Source organism: Chelonia mydas, chromosome 10 (genome assembly GCF_015237465.2).
Source record: "Chelonia mydas isolate rCheMyd1 chromosome 10, rCheMyd1.pri.v2, whole genome shotgun sequence".
NCBI classification, from domain to species: domain Eukaryota; kingdom Metazoa; phylum Chordata; order Testudines; family Cheloniidae; genus Chelonia; species Chelonia mydas.
In genome coordinates this window covers 41,395,072-41,421,351 of record NC_051250.2, presented here as the reverse complement: position 1 = coordinate 41,421,351, position 26,280 = coordinate 41,395,072, and the positions used below count along the sequence as shown (strand labels likewise).

Here is a 26,280-nt window from a genome sequence, read left to right as displayed (position 1 = left end):
TCAGAAAAGACAAATGTCATTAAAAACTAAAGGAGTACTTACAGCTCAGCTGTAGCTCACGAAAGCTTATGCTCAAATAAATTGGTTAGTCTCTAAGATGCCACAAGTACTCCTTTTCTTTTTGCGAATACAGACTAACATGGCTGTTACTCTGAAACCCATTAAAAACTACATTTCAGTCTAGTTTGAAAAAGTACTTTTCATCACGTGAACTTTCAAGCTGCTGGGCTGATCAAAATGGTTTTACTTTGAGGTTGTGACATGAACTGAAAAAATCTGTTAAATTTTAAAAGTTAAGGATTGAGTCTCCATCCTAAACTTAAACATACACTAGTGGTCACAACTAGACTTTTAGGGCCAGGTATTGTAAGGGTCATCTAAGATCACTGCTTGTTATTATGTGCTGTACTGTTTCTTAGAGACAAGGTGGGTGAGGTAATATCTTTCATTGGACCAACTTCTGTTGGTGAAAGTGACAACATTGCAAACATAGCCTTAGACATTTTACAAAAAATGTCCAAATACCAGAATGAACTTAATCAAATTTGAGCTCAAAAAAGAATCTTAAACTGATGCTTTAAAAACAATCCTCTGAATTAATAACCAAAGCAATTTAAACAGTTCTTAATTTTTCTCCCAGGGCTTTGGACTTCTATGACAAATTTTAAAGTTGAATTATTATCTAGTTATGAAGAATAAGACAATCCAGCAAAACAGTGCTTTCCCCCTCTCCTCACTGTGGTGGTGTGTAACTTTTTTTCTTTGCCATGTTTGTTCAAAATGAAGCTGCAGAACTAGAAGCTGTTTGTCTTCAGTGCTTTTGGCATATTAACATTAATGTGTAATCAATACAATATAATTAATCGTATCAATTACTTATTAGATATGTACAAACAGAATGTCTGTTAGATTTGTACTATCATTTTACTAATCAGTGATAAATCTTCACTTTTGTTTTCCTGCCCAAATCTTTTCTTTCCTAAAGGGAACGTGTTGAAAATACAAGTCGTCCTGGAGAGATGCAAGTGACAATCCAAAACCTGATGCCAGAGACCGTGTATGTTTTCAGAGTTGTGGCTCAAAACAGACATGGCCCTGGAGAGAGCTCCATACCACTAAAGGTGGCGACTCAGCCTGAAGGTAAGCCTTGAACATTTCTACCCCTTACTGACTTTCATTGACCTAGATCCTGGCCTTTTCCCATAATAAGTTGCTATTCATGCTCTGGTTGCACTTGCTGATCTTACTAGTGTAGCTTTAGACTGAATTTTCAAGTCTGCCTCATATTATGATATTAAGATAGTATGGATTATTTATATTTGGAAATATAAATTTAATATTGTAATATATAGATCCTTAAAAATTAAAATTATATATTAAAATTTCTTAATATATTTTAATTAATATTCTATTTTGTCACAATATAAACTTCTTCAGTTAACATGTCCAGATAAAAACTGAACTGAAAGAGGAGCTCTGTGGAGCTCGAAAGCTTGCCTCTTTCACCAACAGAAGCTGATCCAATAAAAGATATTACTTCATTCACCTTGTCCCCCTCATATCCTGGGACTAACACGGCTATAGTAACACTGCAAACAGCTTAAAAAAGTGTTAACCTGGAGTTGAGGTTGAGTAACTTAACCTTGTAATTGTTGGGATGTTGGAATTTTCCCAAAAATCTGTGTTATAAACCCAGGAAATTCAGACTTAAGGATAAACTCAAGAGAGTCAAACATGCTATGTTACCCACACCAAATTCTCTTACCCTCTTACCTTTCTCTAGGGCAGGGGTTCTCAGCCTTTTTCTCTCTGAGGCCCCCCTTGACATTCTATAAAAACTCCAGGGCCTGGTGGGGGGGCCTTGGGGCAGGGGCTTTGGGCATAGGTGTAGTTTGATTTCTATTTGTGTGGGATACAGGGGCCAGCAGGGCTCGAACCATCTCTGCATGGCAGGGTCCTAGGGAGGGCTCGCCACCTCCACCCCCAACTCACCTCAGCAGGCCACCCAGCTGGGTTGAGAGGGGCCACGCAACCAAAAATTATAACTCAAAGGTGGGGGGCTTAGCTCAAAAATTTTAAAAACAGTTTAGGGTGCAGGGAGGAGGTCACTGTGTGTATGTAGAGGGTAGCTCAACTAACAGGGAGGGGGTAGCTGGAGCTATGTGCTGTTGCCGGCACCCAGTGCCAGAGGCAAGCAACAGCAGGGGTTCATTGCCCAGTGTGCATCACCCAATAGACACAACGGGGTGGAGAAGCAGAAAAATTTATTTGGACTCCAAAGAAGGTACAGGGAGAAAAGAATCTCAAATCCTGCACACTGAGCAGGCAGAGTCACATACCTTTATACTCCTTATCTCTATTGCATTACACATCAGCCAAGTAAACCTGCTTTGCCTTATATGGGTTACAACAATGCTTTTTCCAGCAACCTTTAACGAGCATTTTAGCAATTCAAAACAACAGCACAGCCTGCTTAGCCTTGCGATTAATGAGGCAAATAAGCGGTTATGGCCTTGTAGCTGATTCCTGCCGTTATCCTAACTTGGCGCCAGCAAAACCTACACAAAACAGCTCTATCTGCAGCTGCAGCATTATTCTGGGAATGCAAGGGCTTTCTCAGGCCAGCCAGGACTGAATTCTGTGAAGGGGGGGTTGAGCAAAGAGACTTCCTCGACACTCATGGCCTTCCATCCCCTCGACTTACCTAGTGGCCATGCCCTGGGACCCCAACAATTCCCTCCTTTGAGAATACTCATTCCCATACCTGAGTTTTCTCACCTTTATCTGCTCACTAACGGGCTACGCGTAAAATTAAGATCCCCAAGGCTGCGCAAAACAAGTGCCTTTACACAGGACCACATACAGCACAGCAGGAATAACACTATTAATACAGGAAAAAGAAGTTTAAAGAACAGACTGAACAACCCACTTAGCCACGGGGAAAGGCCCCAGCCAGAAAATAAAGAGCCTAGCCAATCCTCCCCAGTTTGCTGATGAATGTCTCTTGCCAGTTGCTACAGGCATTGTAAATCAGCCTCTATGGAGGGTCCTTCATCTGTTATGTTAAAGCAACACATGCCTGCAAACTCCCGGCATACGTGACCATGGCGTAGAAGCAAATAATCCACTGCCAGTCTGTTTTGTAGCATCCCCTGACGTACCTCCCCTAACTCATGTGAGAGGTGGGCTAGGACAGTGGAGGTTAGGGGGGCAGCTCAGGGTGCAGGGAGAGGGGTACTAGAGGTTGTGTGCAGGCAGGGGGGTAGCTCAGGGTGCAGGGAGGATGTAGCTCAGTGTATAGGGAGAGTGGTATTAGGGGCTGCGTGCTGGGAGGGCTCCCCTGTGGTCACTGTTCCCGGAGGGGTCTGCCAGCCACGGAGCTGGGTCTCCTCACCTCGGGGGCTCTTACTGGCTGCCTCTGCAGGAGCAAAGAGGGGAAGCTGAGGAGCAGCTTCAACCTGTGGCACCAGCAGTAGAGGAAGGAATGCTGTGGCTGCCTGCTCCATGGCACCAGCCAGAACAGCAGCTGTCCCTCACTGCCCGGCTTTGGCTTCCCGCCTCTGACCTGGCCAGGGGGCAGGGAGAAAAGATGCGGGGGGACTCGGGGGAGGTGTGGAACTGCCCCCGGGACTGCCTTGATCTTGAGCTGTAGTTTGGGGGGGGCAGTGCCCTCCATGTCCCCAACTCTGCCCATGCGCTCAGGGCTTCAGCCCCACAGGGAGCACAAGGGCTAGGGGCTCCAGGATTCAGCCCCGCGGGGGTGCCTGGGATTGAAGCTTCAGTCCCACACCTCCCCCGGTTTCAGCCCCGCAGGGTTGGGCGGGGGGGAGGCACCGGAGACCAGGGCTTTTGCCCCATGCCTCCCTTGGCTTTAGCCCTGTGTGGGAGGGTGCACTGGGGATTGGACCTTCAGCTACAGGACCCCGCGGCCCCCTTGAAAGGGCTCACGGATCCCTTGGGGGCCGCGGACCCCCAGTTGAGAACCGCTGGTCTAGGGCACCCACCTTTACTCAGTTCCTAGGACTCAAGACATAATCCTCTTAATTTAGGCACCCACCCTTTCCTAGTTCCTAGGGGTCCAGGCTCTTCTACTGCTTCGGGCAAACACCCTTTCCCTGTGGACTCAGAGCAAACACCCTTTCTCTGTGAAGTCAGGGCTTAATCTTTTGTGGGTTTGTGGGGTCTTTTACCAGTGAAAGAGCCTTACACAGTAATATCCTATGTAACCTCTATTTATTAACAATCAGCGAAAACTAGAATGCACACACTACACGTACAATGCTCACCACTCCCAATAAAACATGGCCAATCTTGATCAGGTCCATCTGGGGGACTTCAGTTTCTGCATGGTGTCATTGGCAGAGTGTTGAGATCTGGCAGCTCTGTTCTTGGGGCTGTATCCCGGAGCTGGTTCCCAAAGAACTTCCTTTTGGATCCCAGTTTATATAGTGAAAATTGAGACCTGCTTAGCTATACCTTAATCAATCGTTATACTAAAATTTAACTAACCAATGCTAATATATTGTAACAAAATTTTCTAACCAATCCTACCCCACCACCTTCATTGATTTACACTTAGCAAAATTAACTGTATAATGGACAGAAACAATAAAAGAACCAGAGATCATACAGACAAACAATAGAGAAGTGGGAACCATAATGACTAAACAATAAAGAAATTAGGATCTCACAACTATTGATAAGTGATTTCTTGACAGACAGAATGCTATCAAACTAAGTTTTCTTTAACCATCTTAAAGATCTGTTTCTTTATCTGGTGGTAGTGGGTGCCTTTAGGACAGGGTGTCCTTCTTGACAGCCTGATATTACATTGTTTTAATGTAATTTAGATGGAATGTGAGGATGTGACTTCCTGCTTCTCAGCTAATGGCTGCTGCTTTTTTAATTTGGCTGCAGACGAAGGTCTTGGGCTTTAGGCCTTGCCATATGTCTACAGACAAAGGCCTTATCCTTACAGCTAAGGTATGAAAATACATAGTTAAGGCACCCAAATCTTCACTTCATCCTATAGCGTTGCAGTGAATTAACCATACAGTTATGATTAGTTTATAATTTTTGTAGTCCCAGATTAAAAAGAAGTTTCATTTTCCCCCTCATGTTAGAGCAGTTAAGGTTGTTTTGTTATAAAGAATAATGGGGAAAATAATTACTAATTCTTTATATACATGCACAAAATATGGAAAGTTTGAAGAATCTGTTGTTCTGTAACACCATTCAGGACAAAAATAATCTGACCCAGGGAATTAAACTTCTTAAAGGAGCCATTTCAAATTATTTTTAACTCATAAATTAATTTGTAAATTGGAGTAAGTGCTGTAATTTTGGGGAGGGATAAACAGTATTCACCATATGAAACAAAGTGGGTGAATCCCTACTTCAGGTGCAAAGTTCAATTCAGCCTTAACTATAGAACCAACCAACCATTGCTTCCATAATAAGATGTTGCAAATGAATTATATACAATACTGTCTTGTATATACATGTACATGTTCACTTTTAAGGTATTGTATACTTACTCTAGTATACTGTGGAAGTGTAGTTTACTTTTCATATTACTTACTTTCATGGATTCTTTCATATACAGAGTAGTATACAGTAGTACAAGATACCCATATATGTGTGACGCTTTGAGTAGTCACTCAGACCGGTAAGGGGTTGTGTCATTGCTTGCCCTGTAGTCCTGGGTGCTTCTGTGCTGTGCAGCTGTGGCTCAGAGTCCTGACACCAGCAGCCTCCTTACAGGACTATGGCCTCACCTTGGCTTCCACCATCCTGGTTACTCCTTGCAGGGTGATGACAACAGCCCCTCGAGTCTTCCCCAGACCATCTCCTCTTCAGTGCTCAGCCTATCTCACTGCAGCACTCACAAACCTTTATCAATTTCACTGGTCCATTTAAAGAGACTACATAGCACTAGCCTGGTAGTTTGGCTGAGGATTTTACTCTTCAGTTTGAAACACTGCACTGAGATGATTGTATAATAAGCCAAAATTAAGTTTATTAACAAAGAGCAGATATTTAAGTAATACCAAGTAGAGGGAATTGGGATAGAAATGGTTAAACAAAAAAAAAAAATACGCTTCTAAGAGTAAACCCTAACTTAAGAAATTAGAACCTTTTGTTCAGAGTAGTTTTCTCACCACAGTTCTTCCAGCAGGGCTGGCCAGTTCTTAGCCAAGATCCACCACAGAGCTCAAAGCACGTAGTTTCTTTGTCTCTTCAGGTGAAAGAAGTCAAAATGGCTCTTTGCTTATATCCTCAAAGTTTATCTGTGTTTTCAGTCAGGAAACCCTTCTGGGGGCTCAGCTTGCTGACGCCATGTTAATTTTTGCAGTCTTCTTCCCCTGTCACGATAGTTATATGGCTATCTCCCAACTTGCTAGTTTGATGGCTTTGTTAACCTTTTATTTAAATGTACTTCCATTGTCTCTTTGCTTAATTTACATTAGAGACACATTCCTTTGTACAGAGTGGGTAACTTACGCCCTACCTGCCAACGCATTTCTAGAATGTATTTCCATCACATATTTATAATTTTTCATACATCACCCATGCATACACAACTCAATAGTATTAATGATTAGCGCATTGCCAGTTTGCCATTAGCGCATTGCCATATCATACCTTACATGACACCTTTTAAATACAGATTATGACAAGAATGATTTGGGGCACACTGAGACACTGCTAGGTACAAGGGAGCCCCCTGCCCTCTGGCATTGGAATGCTCTTAAAGTCACAATGTGTATCTAAGGTTGTGGAAAAAATCATGTATTTGAAAAATAGTCTGTGGTGGTGTAACTGTATCGTAATGTGTATGCACAAGCAGGCAGAGTTGTGTAATAATGTCAGTCCTTGATTTATTTATTTTTTTTTTACTGATTTTTGAGTATTTAACCATGCAACCATAATGTTCTAGTAACATAGATGTAAAGAAGACAAATGGACTGGAATCAAAGGAACTGAGAAGCATTAATATACATTTTTAATTGTTTGTTTGAAATATTTAGTTGTCTACTGAAAATCTCCCTTAGAATAAGAAAAGTCCTTTTAGGGATAGACATGGGATGGACTTAGCTGTTGGTGCTAACTCAATGAAATGATTCATAGCCAAATAATTCAAACAGTCAGAGTGAACCAGATTTAGTTCTCTCCACTTTTGTAAGCAGATCTAATTAAAATTTTGGCTGGGTCACTTTTATCCATGAGAGGAAGGCGATAGTTTTCTTTCAGGGAATTAATCCCCCAGTTTCTAAATAGGCAAATTTGTCTGTAGATCTCTGACATGTTCTTTTCTTATCCCAATCTATATCCCTTCCCTTTATTGTCAATGGTAACTTCACTAGTCATCTGGTCACGTTATATTTTTGTGAGAAAACTGGGGCAAAGTAGGCTTTAGCAGCTCTGCCTTCCTGTCATCTTCTGTTCTCAGCTCACCTTCTCCGTTGAGCAGTGAACCAACAGTGTGCTTGATCTTTCTTTTTTGTCTGACATATTTGAAGAACGTCTTCCTGCTGTCTCTAACATTTCTTGCCAGCTGTAGCTCATTCTTTGCCTTGGCTTTCCTGATTTTGTCCCTACATGCTCGTACTATTCCCATGTATTCTTCGGTGACATGACCTTCCGTCTATTTCCTGTATGTATCCCTTTTGGTTTTAGATAGCTTAAAAAAAGCTCCAAAACCACATTGGCCTCCCATGGTGGTTCTTATCTTTCCTCTGTGTCAGAATAGCTTGCTATTGAGCCTATAGTATTACATCTTTAAAGAACTATCAGCCCCTTTTGACTTCTTTTCTTCCTAATTGGTCTTTTCATGGCACCTTGCTTACAATTTTTCTGAGTCAGTTGAAGTCTGCCTTTCTGAAATTCAGTGTCCTTGTTCTGCTGTTCTCATGTCCTCCTTTCCATAGGATCTTGAATTCTATCAGATCATGATCACATCCTCCCAAGTTCCCAACCACCTTCACGTTTGCAACTAATTCATCACCGTTGGTCAAAACCAGATCCAAAATGGGTGACCCCTTGGTTGTTTCCTCAAATTTCTGAATTGGAAAGTTGTTCCTTACACATGCTAATAATTTGCAGGATTTGCAGTATTATGTTTTGCTCTAATAGTCTTCCAACAGATATCAGGGAAAGTTACAATCCCCCATTAATACTAGCTCATGTGTGTTAGCTAATCTTGTTACCTGCTTGTAGAATGACTCATCTACTTCCTCTTCCTGATATGGGGGTCTATAATAGACGCCCCCCCCACCATAACATCGTTACTGTTCTTTTCCCTTGTTATCCTCACCCAGAGACTCTCAGTAAGTCTTTTGCTCACTTCCCGTTGGACCTCAGAGCAAGTGTATTCATTCTTGACTGTACAGCGCAACACCTCCTCAAGGAAAACTGGCATAGCAGCAGCACTGCTGAGAAGGATCTGGGAGTTGTGGTGGATCACAACCTCAACATGAGTCAGCAATGCAATGCTGTTGCGAAAAAAGCAAATGAATTGTAGTTTGCATTAACAGAGGCATAGCATGTAAGTCACGGGATAGTGATAGTACTGCTCTGCTCAGTGCTTGTTAAGCCTCAGTTGGAGTGGGGTGTCCAGTTTTGGTCACCAATGTATAGAAAGGATGTAGAGAAACTGGAAGGGATCTAGAGGTGAGTGACAAAGATGGTCAAAGGGATGGAATGCAAGTCATATGAGCAAAGGTTGATGGAACCGGATATGTTTAATTTGGAAAAGAGGAGATTAAGGGGGGATATGGTAATGGTCTTCAGATATGTGAAAGGCTGCAACAAAAAAGATGAAGAAAAGTTATTCTGTTTTTCCATAGAGAGCAGGACAAGAGGCAGCGGGTTCAAACTACAGCAGGCACAGGTGTCGACAGCCCCGCCATGGTCACCGGAGGATGATTCCTCCAGCACGGAAGAGCAGTTCAGCCCCTTGCCAAAACCCCACCAGTGCGATTGGGCACCTGAGTCTGCATCTATGTCTACGTCACCGCCTTGGCAACATAGCCAGTGGCCAGCGCAGTGGCCTTATTTGAGTGCATGGGGCATGCCGGTGATGACGATCATAGAATCATAGAATCATAGAATATCAGGGTTGGAAGGGACCCCAAAAGGTCATCTAGTCCAACCCCCTGCTCAAAGCAGGACCAAGTCCCAGTTAAATCATCCCAGCCAGGGCTTTGTCAAGCCTGACCTTAAAAACCTGTAAGGAAGGAGATTCTACCACCTCCCTAGGTAACGCATTCCAGTGTTTCACCACCCTCTTAGTGAAAAAGTTTTTCCTAATATCCAATCTAAACCTCCCCCATTGCAACTTGAGACCATTACTCCTCGTTCTGTCATCTGCTACCATTGAGAACAGTCTAGAGCCATCCTCTTTGGAACCCCCTTTCAGGTAGTTGAAAGCAGCTATCAAATCTCCCCTCATTCTTCTCTTCTGCAGACTAAACAATCCCAGCTCCCTCAGCCTCTCCTCATAAGTCATGTGCTCTAGACCCCTAATCATTTTTGTTGCCCTTCGCTGGACTCTTTCCAATTTATCCACATCCTTCTTGTAGTGTGGGGCCCAAAACTGGACACAGTACTCCAGATGAGGCCTCACCAGTGCCCCCTTCGCACCACACATCTGCTGCCACCTTGGAGCAACAGCTGGCAGCACCGGGCTCGGGGCATGAGACCCACTCAGAGGTCCGGGTAGAGGAGACAGTGCCCACCCCAAAACCTCCATCCCCCACTGGGGATGATGCCTCGTCGTCATCCTTATTCCCAGACGAGGCGGTTGCAGGACCCTTGAGGGCCAGCCTGCCAAACGATTTTAAGGAACATCAGGCCCTGCTTCAACAGGTGGCCGAGAACTTGGGCCTAGGGATGGAGAAGACAGCCGATCAGGCGGACGCTTTGTTCTGTGTCCTCTCAGCCTCTACCCCGGCATGTATTGCACTACTAGTGCATGACAGGTTCCTGAAAATTGCCAAGGTCCTCTGGTAGACCTTTTCGTCCATCCCTCCCACCTCCAAAAGGGCTGAAAAGAAGTACTTCATCCCGGCCAAAGGGTTTCAGTACCTTTATACCCACCCACCTCTGGGCTCACTGGTTGTCTCTGCGGCTAAGGAAAAGGACAAGCAGGGGCACACTAGTTCAACTCCCGAAAATAAAGAGGCCAAAAGACTGGACCTCTTTGGGAGAAAAATGTATTCAACAGCCAGCCTGCAGTTCCGGGTAGTGAACCATCAGGACCTCTTGGGCAGTACAAGTTTAACTTATGGGACTCCCTCCATAAGTTCAAGGAGTCCTTCCCACAGGGTGTGGCCCAGGAATTTGGTGACCTGGTGGAGGAGGGCACCACGGTGGCTAGGCGCTCCATCCAAATAGTGTGGGACGTGGCGGACAAGAAAGGTAGGGTGGTCGCAGCCACGGTGGTTATGAGGTGCAGCTCTTGGCTTCAGACTGCCGTCCTGTCCCAAAAGATGCAGGCCTCTATCTAGGACCTCCCATTCGATGGGAACGGTTTCTTTTCAGTGCAGACTGATGTGAGGCTGCATGGATTAAAGGACACTTGGGCCACCCTTCACTTACTGACCATGAATATGCTGCAGTCTGCATGGAAGCAGTTCTGGCTGACCCCTCTGCCAAGGCCTTGGCAGCCTCGTAGGGCGTCTGCAAGGAGAAGGGATAGACACATGAGCTTTAGTCGCTACTGCCCTTCCTCCTCCCATTCACCTGCACTGCCTGCCCCAGTGCAGCATCCCGGGGGCCAGAAGCACTCATTTTGAAGGTGCGCTTGAGAGCGATGCCTCAATCAATTCCCTGGATCCACCTTGTTCTTTCCTCAACCATCTTCATCCCTATCATTCGACCTGGTCACAGGTCATCTCAGACCACTGGGTGCTGGACGTAGAATCTCTGTTTTATACCCTGCAGTTTTCAGCCGCCCCTCACTCCCACCCCCCTCTTTCCCTTCAGGGACCCTTCTCACGAGCAACTCCTTCTCCCTGGCATTATTCCCACCTGGGATCCAGGAGACTGGTATGCTGCCCTCCACTTAAAGGACGCTTATTTCCATATTCCAAGGTCACAGACGTTTCCTCTGTTTCATAGTGGGTGGACGCCATTTTCATTTCACAGCACTGCCCTTGGGCCTCTCATCAGCCCTGAGGGTGTTCACAAAATATATGGCGCCAGTGGCTGCTTACCTGAGATGTTGAGGTGTCCAGGTCTTCCAGTATCTCAATGACTGGCTCGTCAAGGGCAGGTGTCAGGAGCAAGTTCAAAGGAGCCTCGATCTGGTGCGTTCCACCTGCCACAACAGGGGCCTGTTAATAAATGAGAAAAAATCCACCTTAATGCCCGTCCAGTGAATAGAGTTCATTGGGGCGGTTCTCGACTCCACGCGAGCTAGAGCCTTCCTTCTGGAAGCCATGTTGGACCTGATCTTTTTCAGGCCATGTTGGACCTGATCTCCCATGTAAAGAACTACCAGCTCACCGTGGCTCACACCTGCTTGCGGTTGTTGGACCACATGGCCAAGTGAACATGCTTGGCTCCATCTCTGGCTTCTGCAAGCGTGGCTGCCGTCTGTCCACATTCCCAACAGGCATGACCTAGACTTTCCTGGCAGCAGGGCCAGAGGCCAGTGCAATGGCCTTACTGGAAAGCCTGGGGTATGCCAGTTATGCCAATGCCCCCGTCGCACCAATGGTCAGTCATAGAATCATAGAATATCAGGGTTGGAAGGGACCTCAGGAGGTCATCTAGTCCAACCCTCTGCTCAAAGCAGGACCAATCCCCAACTAAATCATACCAAGGCTTTGTCAAGTCTGACCTTGAAAACCTCGAAGGAAGGAGATTCCACCACCTCCCTAGGTAACCCATTCCAGTGCTTCACCACCCTCCTAGTGAAAAAGTTTTTCCTGACATCCAACCTAAACCTCCCCCACTGCAACTTGGGACCATTACTCCTTGTTCTGTCATCTGGTACCACTGAGAACAGTCTAGATCCATCCTCTTTGGAACCCACCGTTCAGTCGCTGCATCGGACAAGTATCAGACAGCACCAGACTCGGTGGGTGAAGTGCAAGTGGATGCTGGGGTGGAAGGGTGCCCACCCCAAGACCCTCTTTCCCCACAGGAGCTGATGCCCTGGGCTTGCCCGCAGTGGAAAAGTCATCCTCATTCTCTCCAGATCAGACTGTGGGTGCTAGCCCACCAGATGACTTTAAGGAGCACCAAGCCCTGCTCTAAAGGGTGGCTACGAGCTTAGGCCTAATGGTGGGAGAGATGGCGGAGCAAGCAGACACTTTGTTTAATGTGCTCTCCGCATCCACCCCTGCACATGTCACTCTCCCAGTGCACAAAGGGGTCCTAAAGATTCAAAAGCTCTCTGGCATACCCCGAACTCAATGCCACCCACTTCCCAGAGGGCTGAGAAGAAGTATTTCATCCCAGCCAAGGAGTTCAAATACTTGTACACTCACCCGCCCCTGGGGTTGTTGGTTGTTTCTGCAGCCAATGAAAGAGACAAGTAAGGGCAATCTAGTTTCACCCAAAAAAACAAGGAGGCTGAGAAACTGGGGCTCTCCCCAGGTGGACTTGTTCACGATTCGTCAGAACAGGAAACAGTACACCAGGTCGACTGCTCCCGCCACATGAATGTCAGGGAGCTCAGAGTGGTTCGCTTGGCCTGTCAGGCTTTTCGGTCCCACTTACAAGGCAAGGTGGTTCAAGTTCTGATGGACAACACCACGACAGACAACACCACCGTGTTGCTTATGTCAGAAAGCAAGGTAGTGCAAGGTCGTCAGCACTTTGCCAGGAAGCCTTCTGGCTCTGGGACTTCTATGTGCAGCATGCCATTCATTTCGTGGCAGCACACCTACCCAGGACCAAGAATGTATTATCGGATCGCCTCAGCAGAGCCGTCTCGTCTCGCCACGAGCAGTCACTCCACCCCGAGGTGGGCATCTGCCACTGCTATGAGCTGGTGAAGGTGCCTCTGCCAGCGATCATGATGGCACACTCGACTTGGGCACAAGCATCATCAGTGGCCTTCGTTGCACAAGTACCAATCCAAGAGATCTGTAGGGCCACTACCTGGTCATCTGTCCATACGTGTGCATCTCATTATGTGCTTACCCAGCAAGCTTGAGCCGACGCTGGCTTTGGCAGAGCAGTGCTGCAAGACTGTGGACTCCGAGCCCACCTCCGTGGACACTGCTTGTGAGTCATGTAGAATGGAATCAACATGAGCAAGCACTCGAAGAAGAAAAAACAGTTACCGACCTTTCCGTAACTGTTGTTCTTTGAGATGTGTTGCTCATGTCCATTCCATTACCCGCCCTCATGGAGTTGTCAGCAAGAAGGAACTGAGAGGGCATAGGGTCAGCAGCGTCTGGTATACCGACGCATGAGCGCGGCACTCAGGGGGGTATCACAGCCAGCCCTCCGGATACCACTAAGTCAAAAATCTCCGATGACTGCACATGTGGGCTTACACAAACCAAGAATGGAATGGACATAAGCAACACATCTCAAAGAACAACGGTTACAAAAAGATAGGTGACTGTCTTGTCTGTTTCACTACCTAAATCTGTATTTTTTAAGAATGGGATATGATTGCCAATCATAAAGATAATAAAGAGCATTTTTCAGTTCTGAAAGCCAAGAGTTTCTTCCTGAAGAGTAACCTATATTCTGGAAGGTGATAAGAGTGACAACTTGCTTCTGTCCAAACCAGAATTTTCTGGGGGTACTTCCGATATTTCCAGTTGTGTTAAGCTTTTGAGGATCTGGAAGTTAATGAGCTGTGTCTACCAATAATGGCTAGGTGGATTAAAACATCAGTAACTATACACAGTCCATGAGAGAACAGGCAGCTGCTCCGAATGTTGCCTATTTTTGTCATGCTCTTTGAAATGTAGTTTTATTGCCTCTTTTTCAAGTGTTGAGCACTTGCAGCTCCCATTGTCCCCAGTGGGAGATGGGGTTATTCCAACAGCTCTGCAAATCAGGCCATTAATTTTTATCTCTTATGACTCTGTGAAGATCCTTCTGATCCCATCAACCCTTAGTTTCTATAACTATGATTACTTCTAGTTCTGTTAATGTTTTATCTCTGTTCTGTACCGCTTGTTCCTATATTCCACACATAATTGCCTCAGCTGAGCATAGAAAGTGCAAATACTTTCAATGTGCACTACACAAAGACAGCTAGATCAACATATTATAATTACTTAAGCATGTATTTTTCATCCCTTTTAAAGTGTATGGAAGTGGTTTACAAATGTTAAAGCATTTGTTGTAAATGTAAGTGCCTTTGCAGATTTCTACCTCAGATATGAAATTTTCACACAGTGACACAAAGAATGGGATAATTTTTGTGTTTGTTTTGGCAGAAGAGAAGGAAGAAAGTATTAGTGTCAGAGGTTCTTTGATTTTGCTCCATCTGTTACACCAGCTGGCTGATATTTCTGTGTTCTTCAAAACAAGTTCTATTTTGGCATGAATGGAGAGCAGATACATTCAGAATATATCTCTGAAGTGCAATATAAAAAGCTCCAACATATAATGTACCTTTGCAGTAGAACTCCTTTTGAAATCAGAAGTTGCTCTGTGGTCTGCAGGGTTTGCAAATAATGAGATTAAAAAATGAAGTTTTCTACCATTTGAGACAATACCATATCTCTCAGTCTGCCAATTAGTGAAATGGAGTTCAGGTATTCTGAAACTGAGGTAGTGTGGAAGAGGGTGGAAAATTACTGGAACATATTCTCTCTCCTTTACAACAGTTTTATGCTTATGTGGCGCCTTTGATGTCAGGGAAGTGACATCCATATAAAACTGGTGTAATAGAGAGGAGTTTGATTCACTGTTAGTAGAATGTGCCTAAAAGTCTATGCACAATATGTAGGGATAAGTTTTCAGAAGGGTGGACTCCCATTGCGGACACAACTTGTGCCTGCAAAATGTACAGTAATATTAATGGGTTTGTTCAGTTACCCAGAATACCTGTTTTAAGGAGTATTTCAGGGTTGATTGCTTTTTGGGTTTGCCTCAGTACATTTAGCAATGTCAAATGTAATAGTTATGTTTGATGAATTTACACTAGTTCCATGTTTATGTTCCAGTTCAACTTCCTGGTCCAGCACCGAACATTCGAGCATATGCTAATTCGCCCACTTCAATCACTGTCACATGGGACACACCGTTGTCAGGCAATGGTGAAATCCAGAACTACAAGCTGTATTACATGGAAAAGGGGACAGATAATGAACAGGTATGAGACCTATATCTCTCTTGACAGAATATAATGCCAGTTTAACTCTGGTCATACAGCCATATACCCAATAACAATGCTTTCTAGTTATAACGCTTTTCCTCTGAGTTTCTCAAAACATCCTGCCAATCATTTGACTGGCAGTTTGGATAATGCCAGCATATTAAGGATGAAATTATGGAGCTATAGAAACTGAATGTCTCTCTGAAAAGAGGAACTGAGAGTTTTATAGTATTGTGGGGTTCATGAAGTACGAACATAACAAAATTAAGACAGTATTCTATGTTCTAGCTCATCTAATTTAACAGCAAATTGATACATGACTTGTTCAGGCCTGATCTACACATAAAAGTTGCATGAGTTAAACTAAAATTAGTTTAAAAGCAAATTAGTTAAGAAAATCCAAAGGAGTTTACATCAGTTTATCAGTTTAAAACTGACTTGTGCTGGTTTAGCTTTTACCAAGGCAAGATGAATCAACATAATCCAATTACATAGCAATATGTCTTTTCATACTGGAGTTTGCATTGTTTTAACCAAATTGCTCATTTTAAAACTGATTTTAGGTAAGCTGCAGCAGCCTTTACATAGACAAGGCCCCAAGTTAGCAAATGCTTATGAAGAAATATTTATGAAAGGGCAAGTTTGGCTCTGAGTGAGTACTCAGAAATTTTAAAGGAGACTTAAATACAAAAAGCCTATCTGGGTTTTGGATTTATTTCAGCAGTTCTGGTTTAACCACAATAACAATAACGTATCAGAAGTCTCTGGCTCCATTCCCTCCACAAAGCTTTACACGTATCTCATATATCTAATTCACTCCCACGTGGGAGTGTCTTCCTGAACTGACTGAGTTCTTGTTGGGAATTAATACGAAAATGTATCTCCAGGCTGTTTGTCCCACAGAGCCCTTCTCTAAGGGCCACCACTTCAGTGGGAAACATCAGGGATGTAGTCATCTCCAGAGGGCACCAAAAGGCTCATGCACCGTCACAAGAGAATGTGTTCTGGGAATACTTAAGAGCTAAGTCAATGAGCTTGCTAAGAAGTATTGGAAACACAGTGAGGATCTTAAGTTTAGCAATATTAACTCAGACTATGTCAAGTGGACTTGCTAAGTTTGTAGACAGATTCATTCCTCTTTTACGAGAGATGGAAACAGCTAATTTAATTGGTGGCTTTAATGTGATCCCTAATCTTTCTATTGCTTGAGTTTGGCTGCTAGTATTTTGGAGGAAGAGAGTGGGATCCTCTTATGTGACTAAACTTTGTTGACTCAATAGATTGTGACTTTAAAGGAAAAAGCAACAATGCTGCCCCTGTAGCTGATTATGAGTTGGGCTCCAGGCTTGTCAGGGTGGGTAAGAAAGCCATAGATAGCCAATATTTCCTATTTGTCTGTTAATTTTTGTGTGTGTCTGTGACTCACCCTGCAATGGTGGTTCCTGTCCCACGCACCGGGCTGAGCACAGCTCGCCACTCCAGGTGTTTCAACCCAGTGAGCAGGGTCAGAGCACTGGTTGGCCCAGCTGCCCCTCCATCATGATGAGGCAGGGGGCAAACCTGAGCAGCACTGTGACCCAGCACACCAGGTTGCAGCGCTTGCCGGGAGCCAGGCCTGTTAGCATGTCAGCATTGCTTTAGGGATTGAGTCGCATGTATCTTTGTTCGTGAACAGGATGTTGATGTTGGAGGTCACTCCTACACCATTAATGGATTAAAGAAATATACTGAGTACAGCTTCCGAGTGGTAGCCTACAATAAACACGGTCCTGGAGTCTCTACCCAAGATGTTGTTGTGCAAACTCTGTCAGATGGTGAGTTGCTTTATTCCAGTTTTCTTGTGGAAATCATTTGGTAATCTCTTCCGATTAAATGGATTTTTAACCGAATAGAGCTGCAGAAGTTTCTTGCAAGACATTGCCCTGTATCATGATGTGGTTGCGGAATATGCTCGTGCATGCTGATTGGACCTCTTTGAGATTGTTGGAAGTGGGTGGAAGGAGATTACTATACCTGCAAAAGCATCTGCTTTTCTAATAATCAAACAATTATTTCCCTAATAATCAAACAATTATTTCCCTAATATTCACATCATGGACTAACGCTTGTACAACATATCTAGATCAAAAACACGGAATAATACTGAAGCCAGTAACCCCAGATTTTTTTTTTGAGTTTCTGTAATTTACTGTATGTAGGCAGATTTTTCACATTAAGAGAGTTTTCATTTTAAGTGTTCATAGGTGGAGATCTTGTATAATAATCATCAACCCCAGAATAAATACTTGCATTGGAATGATTAAGTCCTAGTCTTAAATTTAAAAGATGTTTTTTTGTAGTGGCACATACAGTACAGCTATGATAAATTGATGATTTCTTTGATGTTTCATATTTGTTCTTACATTATCTTTACACTTTTTCTTCTCCTTTTTTTCCCTTTAATAATTCACCTGCTAAGTTTGCTAGCTGATGGGGAAAAACCCTGTATTTCTGATCTGCTTCCCATGTGGATATTGTTAAATCAGTAGTATTTATTGCTAAAAGCAGGCGATTGTTACATTATTTCAGGCAAGCCAATCGGAAAGGGAAGTAAGTAAATTTGGCTATATTTAAAAAAAAATTGTAGAGTGGCCACTATTAACACTGGCTTTTACCTGTAATGCTTAGCTCTGAAATATGCTTGTATTTATTCTTGATTGCCCTTCAGATACTTCTTCCCTTTTTCAGGTTTCCCGCACCCCTATTTGCAAGCAGGCTCCAGAAAGTGTTGCAGTTTTTGTTTTCTTCTTCTTAATCTGTTTTCGTCTTTGTGAAAGAGAGCAGGGCTTAATCCTCACTTGTGCTGAGCTCACATTCAGGGAGAAGCCTGCCCTTCTGCCACCCCCATGCTGAGTCTAGCTAGTCCCCAGCGTAAATTACGGTAGCCATAGGAGGGCTCTCAATTGATGCTATCTGGAATGGTTCCCTAGGAACTATTCTGCCAGCTAAGTATCACCAGAGTTCAGCATGCTCTGATCCCAACCTATATAGCCTTGTTATGCTGCAGCCTCACCCTAGCACCTTACATTATGCTGGCTCTTCGTTTCTATGCCAGGAGAAGACTCCGCTATCCCTTTGGGATAACTTTATGTGAGCTTTGCACCACTAAATCAATGCAGACGGGACATAACAGGGTCTAAGGCTCTCTAATATATCCATTGGTTCATTTTTTCACAGCCCAATTGTAAATGTCATGATACAAAGTTGCTACTGTTTAGTTAAACAGTTTAACAAAGAATTTCTCATTTTACACCACTAAACAGACCTGAGCTACTTTGTATCCAGTTTTCCTTTGGGAAGATGTCATGATATAAACAATAGGGCCAAAATTTCAAAATTAGGAACCTAAGTAAATGTTCTGATTTTAAAAGATGCTGAGCAACCATCTCTTCTGGTGTTGTCAATGGGAGATGTAGATGCTCAGAAACTTTGACTATCAGGCCCCTTTTATTCAGGTGCTTACTAGTAGGCACTCAGGTTAAAAAAATAGAACCTGTGCCAACTAGATCTATATACCGTAAGACCTACTTGGCTGAACAATTACTGTCTACCGTAAAGTATTCATAGTAGAGCTATTTAATAAGTATATAAAATATGGCCCAAGACGAGAGATCTTGGGATTTGACTCCTATGCAATGGACCGATATCAGGGAGGAATTCTATTACTTACAGAGTTTTGGAGGAGTAATTTTTTAAAACATTTCTAGTCCCCAGTGCTGCACCCCAGAATCTGTCGCTGGAAGTGCGGAATTCCAAGGTAAGATGCTGTTAATTTGCCATTTTTGACGGGTGGATGACTAGTAGATGGAGCCCAGGTAGACCAAAATTTCAAGCCCCCTTAGACTGTTCCTTCAAATCCTCCCATCCCTCAAGCAGACTTCGACACATGTCCCCCTCTCCCAGAAAGACTACCCCTCTCCAGATCACAGAGCCTGACTGGCTTAATTCCAGATCAGTTCTGTACTATCTCCCCAAGTATTCAGGTTCAGGGCAGGCTTTTTCTTTCCATGTACATCACCTGATTCCTCCAACCTACATGTCCTTAGTTTCCAACCACTTGGATAACTTTATCAGTTTTGGTACAAATCAGGTCTTACTCTGGGAGATAGTGCCTGCTGTCTTCTATTCAGTTTTGTGTGTTTTAACAAACTAGAGGAATTATGACCCTGTGTTTGGAGCAGCACAAGCTCCATTGTGGGTTAGGAGTACACGTAACTAAATGGCAATGCACCAGGGCTAAGAACAGAGGCTCTGTACTACAGAACAGAAGAGTTTAGATCAAATGTAAAACTCTGAAGTAACAGAGCTAGAATGTGTTCCCAGTGATTAACTACTGCCCTGTGTGTCTGATTTATAATAATTTCATATATCTGTATACATATGTGTATATAAACATTATTACGGGTTAGCCTCCTGAGTACTTTAAAATAGAGAACCATGTGCACATTCAGTTTTATTTAGGCACAAAGATTTTACATTTTGAGTATTTTTGCAGATTAATTAAAAATTCTTTCCTGAATATCCCCTGTTTTACTATTTGTATTTTTTGGGGGGTAATACGTGGAGCATTACGAATAAAACAGTTTGATTGGCTTGATGGGAGGCAGTGATTTATAATGCATTTTACCTTTCACAGAGCATCATAATACATTGGCAACCCCCTCCTGCAGGAACACACAATGGTCAAATCACAGGCTACAAAATTCGCTACCGTAAAGCATCTCGTAAGAGTGAGGTAACAGAGAGCATTGGTGGGACACAACTTTTTCAGCTAATTGAAGGTAAGCTATTTTACATCATTTAGTTAAAACTGAAAAAAGTCACAATTATCCCCAAGCTCCTGTTATCAGGAGCTGAGTAGGTCCCGCTTGTTTCTGGGAATGGCAGGTTTGGGAACAAGATTCCATACACTCCTAGCATTTATAGGTGACCTGAAAATGTGCTTTACATGAGCTAATTGTGGTAAGTTTGGAGGCAGCATGGGACAGCAGGTAGGGCAGGACTGAAGTCATGACCTGAGTTCTGTTCCTAATTCTGCCATTGGATTGCTGTGTATACTGGACAACTCCCTTAAATCCTCTGTGTCTCAGTTTCCTTATCTGCAAAGTGGAACCTTTGTAAAGGATTTTGAGATCCTTGATTGAAAAGTGCTAATGTACGCTTTTTATTGTTGATAGAATTGTATATGTACATCATATAACAAAAGTAATCAGGACACTCAACACATAAGTGATTCTAAATGTTTTCGCAAAAAGAAAAGAAGTACTTGTGGCACCTTAGAGACTAACCAATTTATTTGAGCATGAGCTTTCGTGAGCTACAGCTCACTTCATTGGATGCATCCGATGAAGTGAGCTGTAGCTCACGAAAGCTCATGCTCAAATAAATTGGTTAGTCTCTAAGGTGCCACAAGTACTCCTTTTCTTTTTGCGAATACAGACTAACACGGCTGTTACTCTGAAACCTGTCTAAATGTTTTGTTCATTTTTTAATCTCTGAAGTCACAACTAGCCAGCCACTGTTTTTGCTATAAGAGATAAAATAATTAGAGCCCTGCAAATCTGTGGATATCCACTTTATAACTGCAGACCATGTTTGCAGATCAGATGTGTATACAAATTTTGTATCCACACAGGGCTCTAAAAATAATAGCCTAACTAGATGAACACACACTTAAAATGGGCAGTTGCATGATTTGTTCCCAGATCTGCAAGCTCCGTTCACAGTGAGTTTCAGTGGTGCTGTGGGGCTCGAGAATGGAGCAGGACCTCTTCTATTTAGGGCATGTAAAGCCAAACCAAACTACACTTAGAAACACTTGTTTTGTTTTAGTCCCATCATACCCTTGTCATTAAGGAAATTCAGCATGCAACCCATATCATTAGTACATGTAAATGGGCTCTGTCAGAACAATCTGAATTCTGTAAACTTAACATCAGTTGACAGGTCAATGGAAAATTTTCAGAGGAATGGTATTCCTTTAAAAATAGCATTCACAATCCAGACTTTACTATTTTCATATAACAGAATTCTGTAATGTGGAGCTGATTATAAATTGTTTATAAACAAAACTGAAATTGAGTGCTCTGAATAGTGCAAATACAAAAATACAAGAAATAAATTCTAAACATTTATTATAATAAACTAAAATGTGAATAATGAAGGTGATGTTGAACTGGTTTTTAACTCTAGTGTTTATTTAAAAATTAGCTGATCTGTGAAACTAATACAACTTTAGTTGTACCACAAAGATTTTATGCTCGGGGGATTTTAAATTTTGGTTTTTGTTTTTTCCGTGGATTGTTTCCTCCAAGATGTTACATTATCCTTTGAATCCTGGGTTTTTTAAGGCTCTTTGGATATCATCTTGAATTCTTAGCTCCCACTACATAGAAATTGCCACACTGGATTAGACCAGTGGTCCATCTAATTCAGTATCTTGTCTGTGACACTGATCTGTACCAGATGTTTCAGAGGAAGGTGCAAGAAATCCCATAATGGACAAGTATGGAATAATTGCTCACAGAGGAAGTGTTTTTCAAACCATGTCATAAAGGTTTATGTTCTTTTTTAAAAATACCTTAAATGGCACAGTGGTGGGTTTGGGGGGTAACTGTGGATGCTCTTATTCATATGTATGTTTGATAAAGGTATATATTAACTATTACAGTGTATCTTACCATTGCTTTGGTTATAGCTTGTAGATGTTTATCTAAGAAGAATAATTCACTTCCTACATACTTTGATCACTCAATAGTTGGCACTGAATGCAGAAGGTTAGTTATAGAAATGTGGAGGTTTCTGTTGTGCAGACAAAGCATGAAAAGCAAAGTCTTTCATTTATCAGCTGGCTATATATGTTACACACGACGTTCATGCTGTTCTGCCAGTGACCTACAGGGAAGGTCTCCAGAGTGCCATAGTCCTGGGTGTCTGCCGTCACAGTCTGGCTGCTACACAATAATTTGTGTCAATTTCACTTACTGGAGTCTCACTGCAAGTAGTGCTGATTTCCATTCCTGACCTCAGGTTTTGCTCAACAGCAGTCTCAGGGGTGAAAGGCCAAAACATAATGCACTTAACTCACTGGCTCCGTTTCAGGCTTGACCCAAACGATGTCACAACAGCAGCTACAGTGTGTGCATCCACTCATTTAGTTTTGCATTAACAAGCTTTTACTGTCAAAGTCTGATGGTGAGATTCTTGATGTTTTAATTAGAAATTGTGATTCTTTGATCACCATTAGAGCTCCTATTTTAGTAACTTTTATATTATTTTTATATTAGGTCTTGAGCGAGGTACAGAATATAGTTTCCGTGTGGCTGCCTTAACAAGCAATGGTACAGGACCAGCTACTGATTGGATATCAGCAGAAACTTTTGAGAGTGATCTAGATGGTAAGGACCATAAGCATGTTTCTGACTTTAAAGACCTCAAAATTCATGGACCAGGGTAACTACAAAATTTGGCAGACCTTTTTCCAAAGCAAACATAATTTTGCTCCATTGTGTTTACTATATTCTAATTGCACAACAGGACATGTGTATTTTATTTATATATAATTTTAGTAGTAGTCACTAATGTAATAAAATTCCTGTCAAGAAATTGGCCTGAAAACTGAAGATCTAAATACTGCTCCTTTACTTTCAGTTATATGTATTGTGTTGCCTTCCCCACTAAATAATACCTAATTACAGGGTGCCAATGTCAATTATGAATTATTCAATGTCTGTTGAAAAGAAATAATGTAATTGGGTACCTGACTTTAATCCTCCACATGTTTTCACCCTGCAAAAGTGGGAAAAAAGTTGTTCCTTGACGCAAGCAAAAGTGTGATCATATACTCATTATTTATACAGCAGGCTAGTGTTTTATGAAGCAAATAAGACACAGTGCATGCCCCAAAGAATTCCAGTCTAATGCCCCAATCTTCAAAGGTCCAGTGCTTTGGCAGACTGCTCTGCTTAGGGCAGGGGTGGCCAACTACATGCGGCTCTTCAGAAGTTAATATGCAGCTCCTTGTATTGGCACCAGCTCCGGGGCTGGAGCTACAGGCGCCAACTTTCCAGTGTGCTGAGGGGTGCTCACTGCTCAACCCCTGGCTCTGCCAGAGGCCCTGCCCCCACTCCACCCCTTCCCACCCCCTCCCCTGTGCCTCCCCCCCAGAGCCTCTTGCACGCCACGAAACAACTGATCAGGAGGGAGGGGGAGCTGACGGGGGGCTGCTGACGTATTACTGTGGCTCTTTGGCAATGTATATTGGTAAATTCTGGCTCCTTCTCAGGCTCAGGTTGGCCACTCCTAGCTTAGGGGCTGTCTTGTTGACTGCAGTGGGGCTGTGTGTGTTCAGCAGTCTGCCCACAAGTTGTACATTGCAGGTTGAGGCCTAACTATAATTATGGTGAAATGAATGGGAAGCACAAAGACTTAGTAGAGAAGGGAAAAATGTGGACGAAGGTAACAATAATAAGATTATGTTACGTACTTAGGTACTTACGTACTTAGATTCACACCCTGGTGACAGGCTGTTTCTTCTTCTAAACTTCTTTCTCTCTTACCTCTTTCTTCTTTATAGTAGAGAGAGGGTAAGAGGGCGTTTGACTGAAAATGATAACTATTTGGGGTCTTACGGAAGAACCGAGGTTGATTTTCAAAGTAGTCTAGGGAATTTAGACCCATATCATCTTCTATTTGAAATTAAATCCTCTAGATGGTTTTAAAAATCCTATCCTGCATCTCTAGGAGGGATTTGAATGAGGAAAGATGGTTTAGCTGGGGCTGTCCAGAATCTGACCAACTGCAGTTGAGTTTGGTAAGAAGCAAACTGTGTTTTTTTTAAAAAGTGTCACTTCATCATTTCATACAAGAACTCTTAGACACTGCATTCAGTGACAGTGTAAGAGAATATCTTGAAAAGCAGAGGTGAGTAAAGATAACCAGTATGTCCTCATCAATGAATGTGAGGCCATACTTAACTAATCTGCTGACGTTATTTGACGATATATAGCTGCCATGATAGGTAAGGGGAATTCAGTAGGTGCACTATATTTTAGATTTTCAAAAAGTATGTAACAGGTTCCACATTGGAGACTAATGGCTAAGGTAAAGAGTCACAAACTAGCAGGCAACATTAGGGAGCTGGAGAAAACACTGCCTTTAGTAGCTCATACAAGAGGTAGCCACAGACAGAAATTTCAGTTTAGAAAGTGGTTATAAATAGAGTCCTTGGATCAGTTTTAATAATCGGTTAATCTTTTTTTGCATTTCTCTTTTTTCTCTTTATCACCTTCCTTTTTATTCCTCCTTTTTTGTTTAAAGCAACCTTACACTCTGCTCACCTTGGCTTGTGAAAGATTCTCTTGTATAAGACAATATTATGATAGTGTAGTGCCACCATAATGGAGTGGGGTGGCTGTGGCGCTTCTGCACCCATCTGATCTCCAGTTGATGTAATGGCCCCTGTACACTGTTGTGAGAAGTTTAGAATGGACTGAGTTTGTACAATTTAATATCTCATTTTTAGCATTGTATTAATGTAGCTTTTTGCATTTAATAATTGTGAATTTTAATTGACCAGTAATATTAGATGGAGATCATAAGCCCTCAAGCTCAGGCAGGCCAATAGGCATGTTATGATCTGACATCCTGATCAGTGAAGTTGGTTGAATATTTTCAATAAATAAAGCACAGTTCATTAAGCGAGAAACCCTGCAGGCAGGAGCCAGCAGAACTAGCAGAATTGATTTTTTGTTTGTGTGAACCTAATATTAATCCATCTTATCTTTTATTTGGAATATTTAACATCTGCCACTGCAGGTTCCACTGGATGGAGAAAGTAATGCAAATAAAAAGCAGCTATTTTTCCTTTACTTTCAAGCAATTTAGTTAAAGGTGCAGACATATATATTAAGTTTGTTTAGTAGCTTATATTTCAATTAACAATGGTGGTAAAAGCCCTTCATTAAAATTACTTTGATGCTATTCTTCTGATAGTGCTGTGGAAATCCATCTGAACTCAGCTACACAGTTTTGATCGATTTGATTGGATCCTGATTGAGTGTTTGCTCTGTTCAGACCCTTAATGTGGATTCCACAGGTGCTCATTTCTGATGATGTCTTAGCAGTAAGATTGCATGCAGTGGGCTCATAACTAAACCAGTGAGGTGCTGCAGATTTATAAGAGTATTAAACATCAGCCACATAGTCACAATATGTCTGTGTACTTGCTTTGGTAAGTAAAGGGGGCTTATAGATTTAAAGAGGGACTACTAACCTAGAGTCCACTGAACAAATCACAAGTGATTTATGTAGCAAATTTAATAACTTCTTACTGGCAGTTGTTAAAGCTATAAAATTGTCTCCTTAATTCTACAGTGAAGTTATAATCTTTTTTCTGTGTCATCAGTCTGTTGTCATGGAAATATTTTGATGCCAAAAAGTCAGCAATGTGACTGTGCTGCAGTTACATACATAAGAAGAAAATGGTTAGTGAGGATGGAGTGGGGTAAATCCTTTATTTTAAGCAAATTTTGGAAAACTGCAAAGTGGCAAGGAAAATAAACAAAAGCCAGAAAGTTAAATGGATTTGTCTCTGTCGGTAATATTTTGCTCCAGTGTAAAAGTTCTCCTTTAAGAAAAGTACTAGAAGTATGAATTTCTGTATATATTGGAATATAAAAGTCGGTTAATTTTAGTTTACTATATAGAGGGTTTGTTTTTAATTTCTTTTTTTCTGTTATAACAAGACCTGCCTTTTTGGTAGTTAAAATTACCATATTTGGATTTTCAGTTTTCATTTATCTTTTTACTTTCTGCTGCAATGCACAGATGAATAACTGGAATTTTGTCACTCTTTGCAGCCCTTGTTTTTGAGCACTAACAGAGAAAAAATGTAAGTGGGGTTTCCTAAAAATATTAGTGTTGCTCTGTGGCAGCACAAG

General features: G+C 42.5%; 1 protein-coding gene across 32 annotated transcripts in view; it reads left to right on the top strand.

The window, feature by feature from the left end:
• NEO1 (neogenin 1) overlaps window positions 1-26,280 on the top strand; it is a 498,185-nt gene that overhangs the window by 404,432 nt on the left and 67,473 nt on the right. For all 32 annotated transcript variants that reach the window (XM_043523405.1, XM_043523409.1, XM_037911829.2 and 29 more), the window contains exons 9-14: window positions 986-1,140; window positions 15,150-15,298; window positions 16,977-17,115; window positions 19,048-19,097; window positions 19,977-20,121; window positions 22,627-22,737. In XM_043523405.1, the coding sequence (XP_043379340.1) occupies window positions 986-1,140; window positions 15,150-15,298; window positions 16,977-17,115; window positions 19,048-19,097; window positions 19,977-20,121; window positions 22,627-22,737 (749 nt within the window). The remainder of the gene's footprint in view (window positions 1-985; window positions 1,141-15,149; window positions 15,299-16,976; window positions 17,116-19,047; window positions 19,098-19,976; window positions 20,122-22,626; window positions 22,738-26,280) is intronic.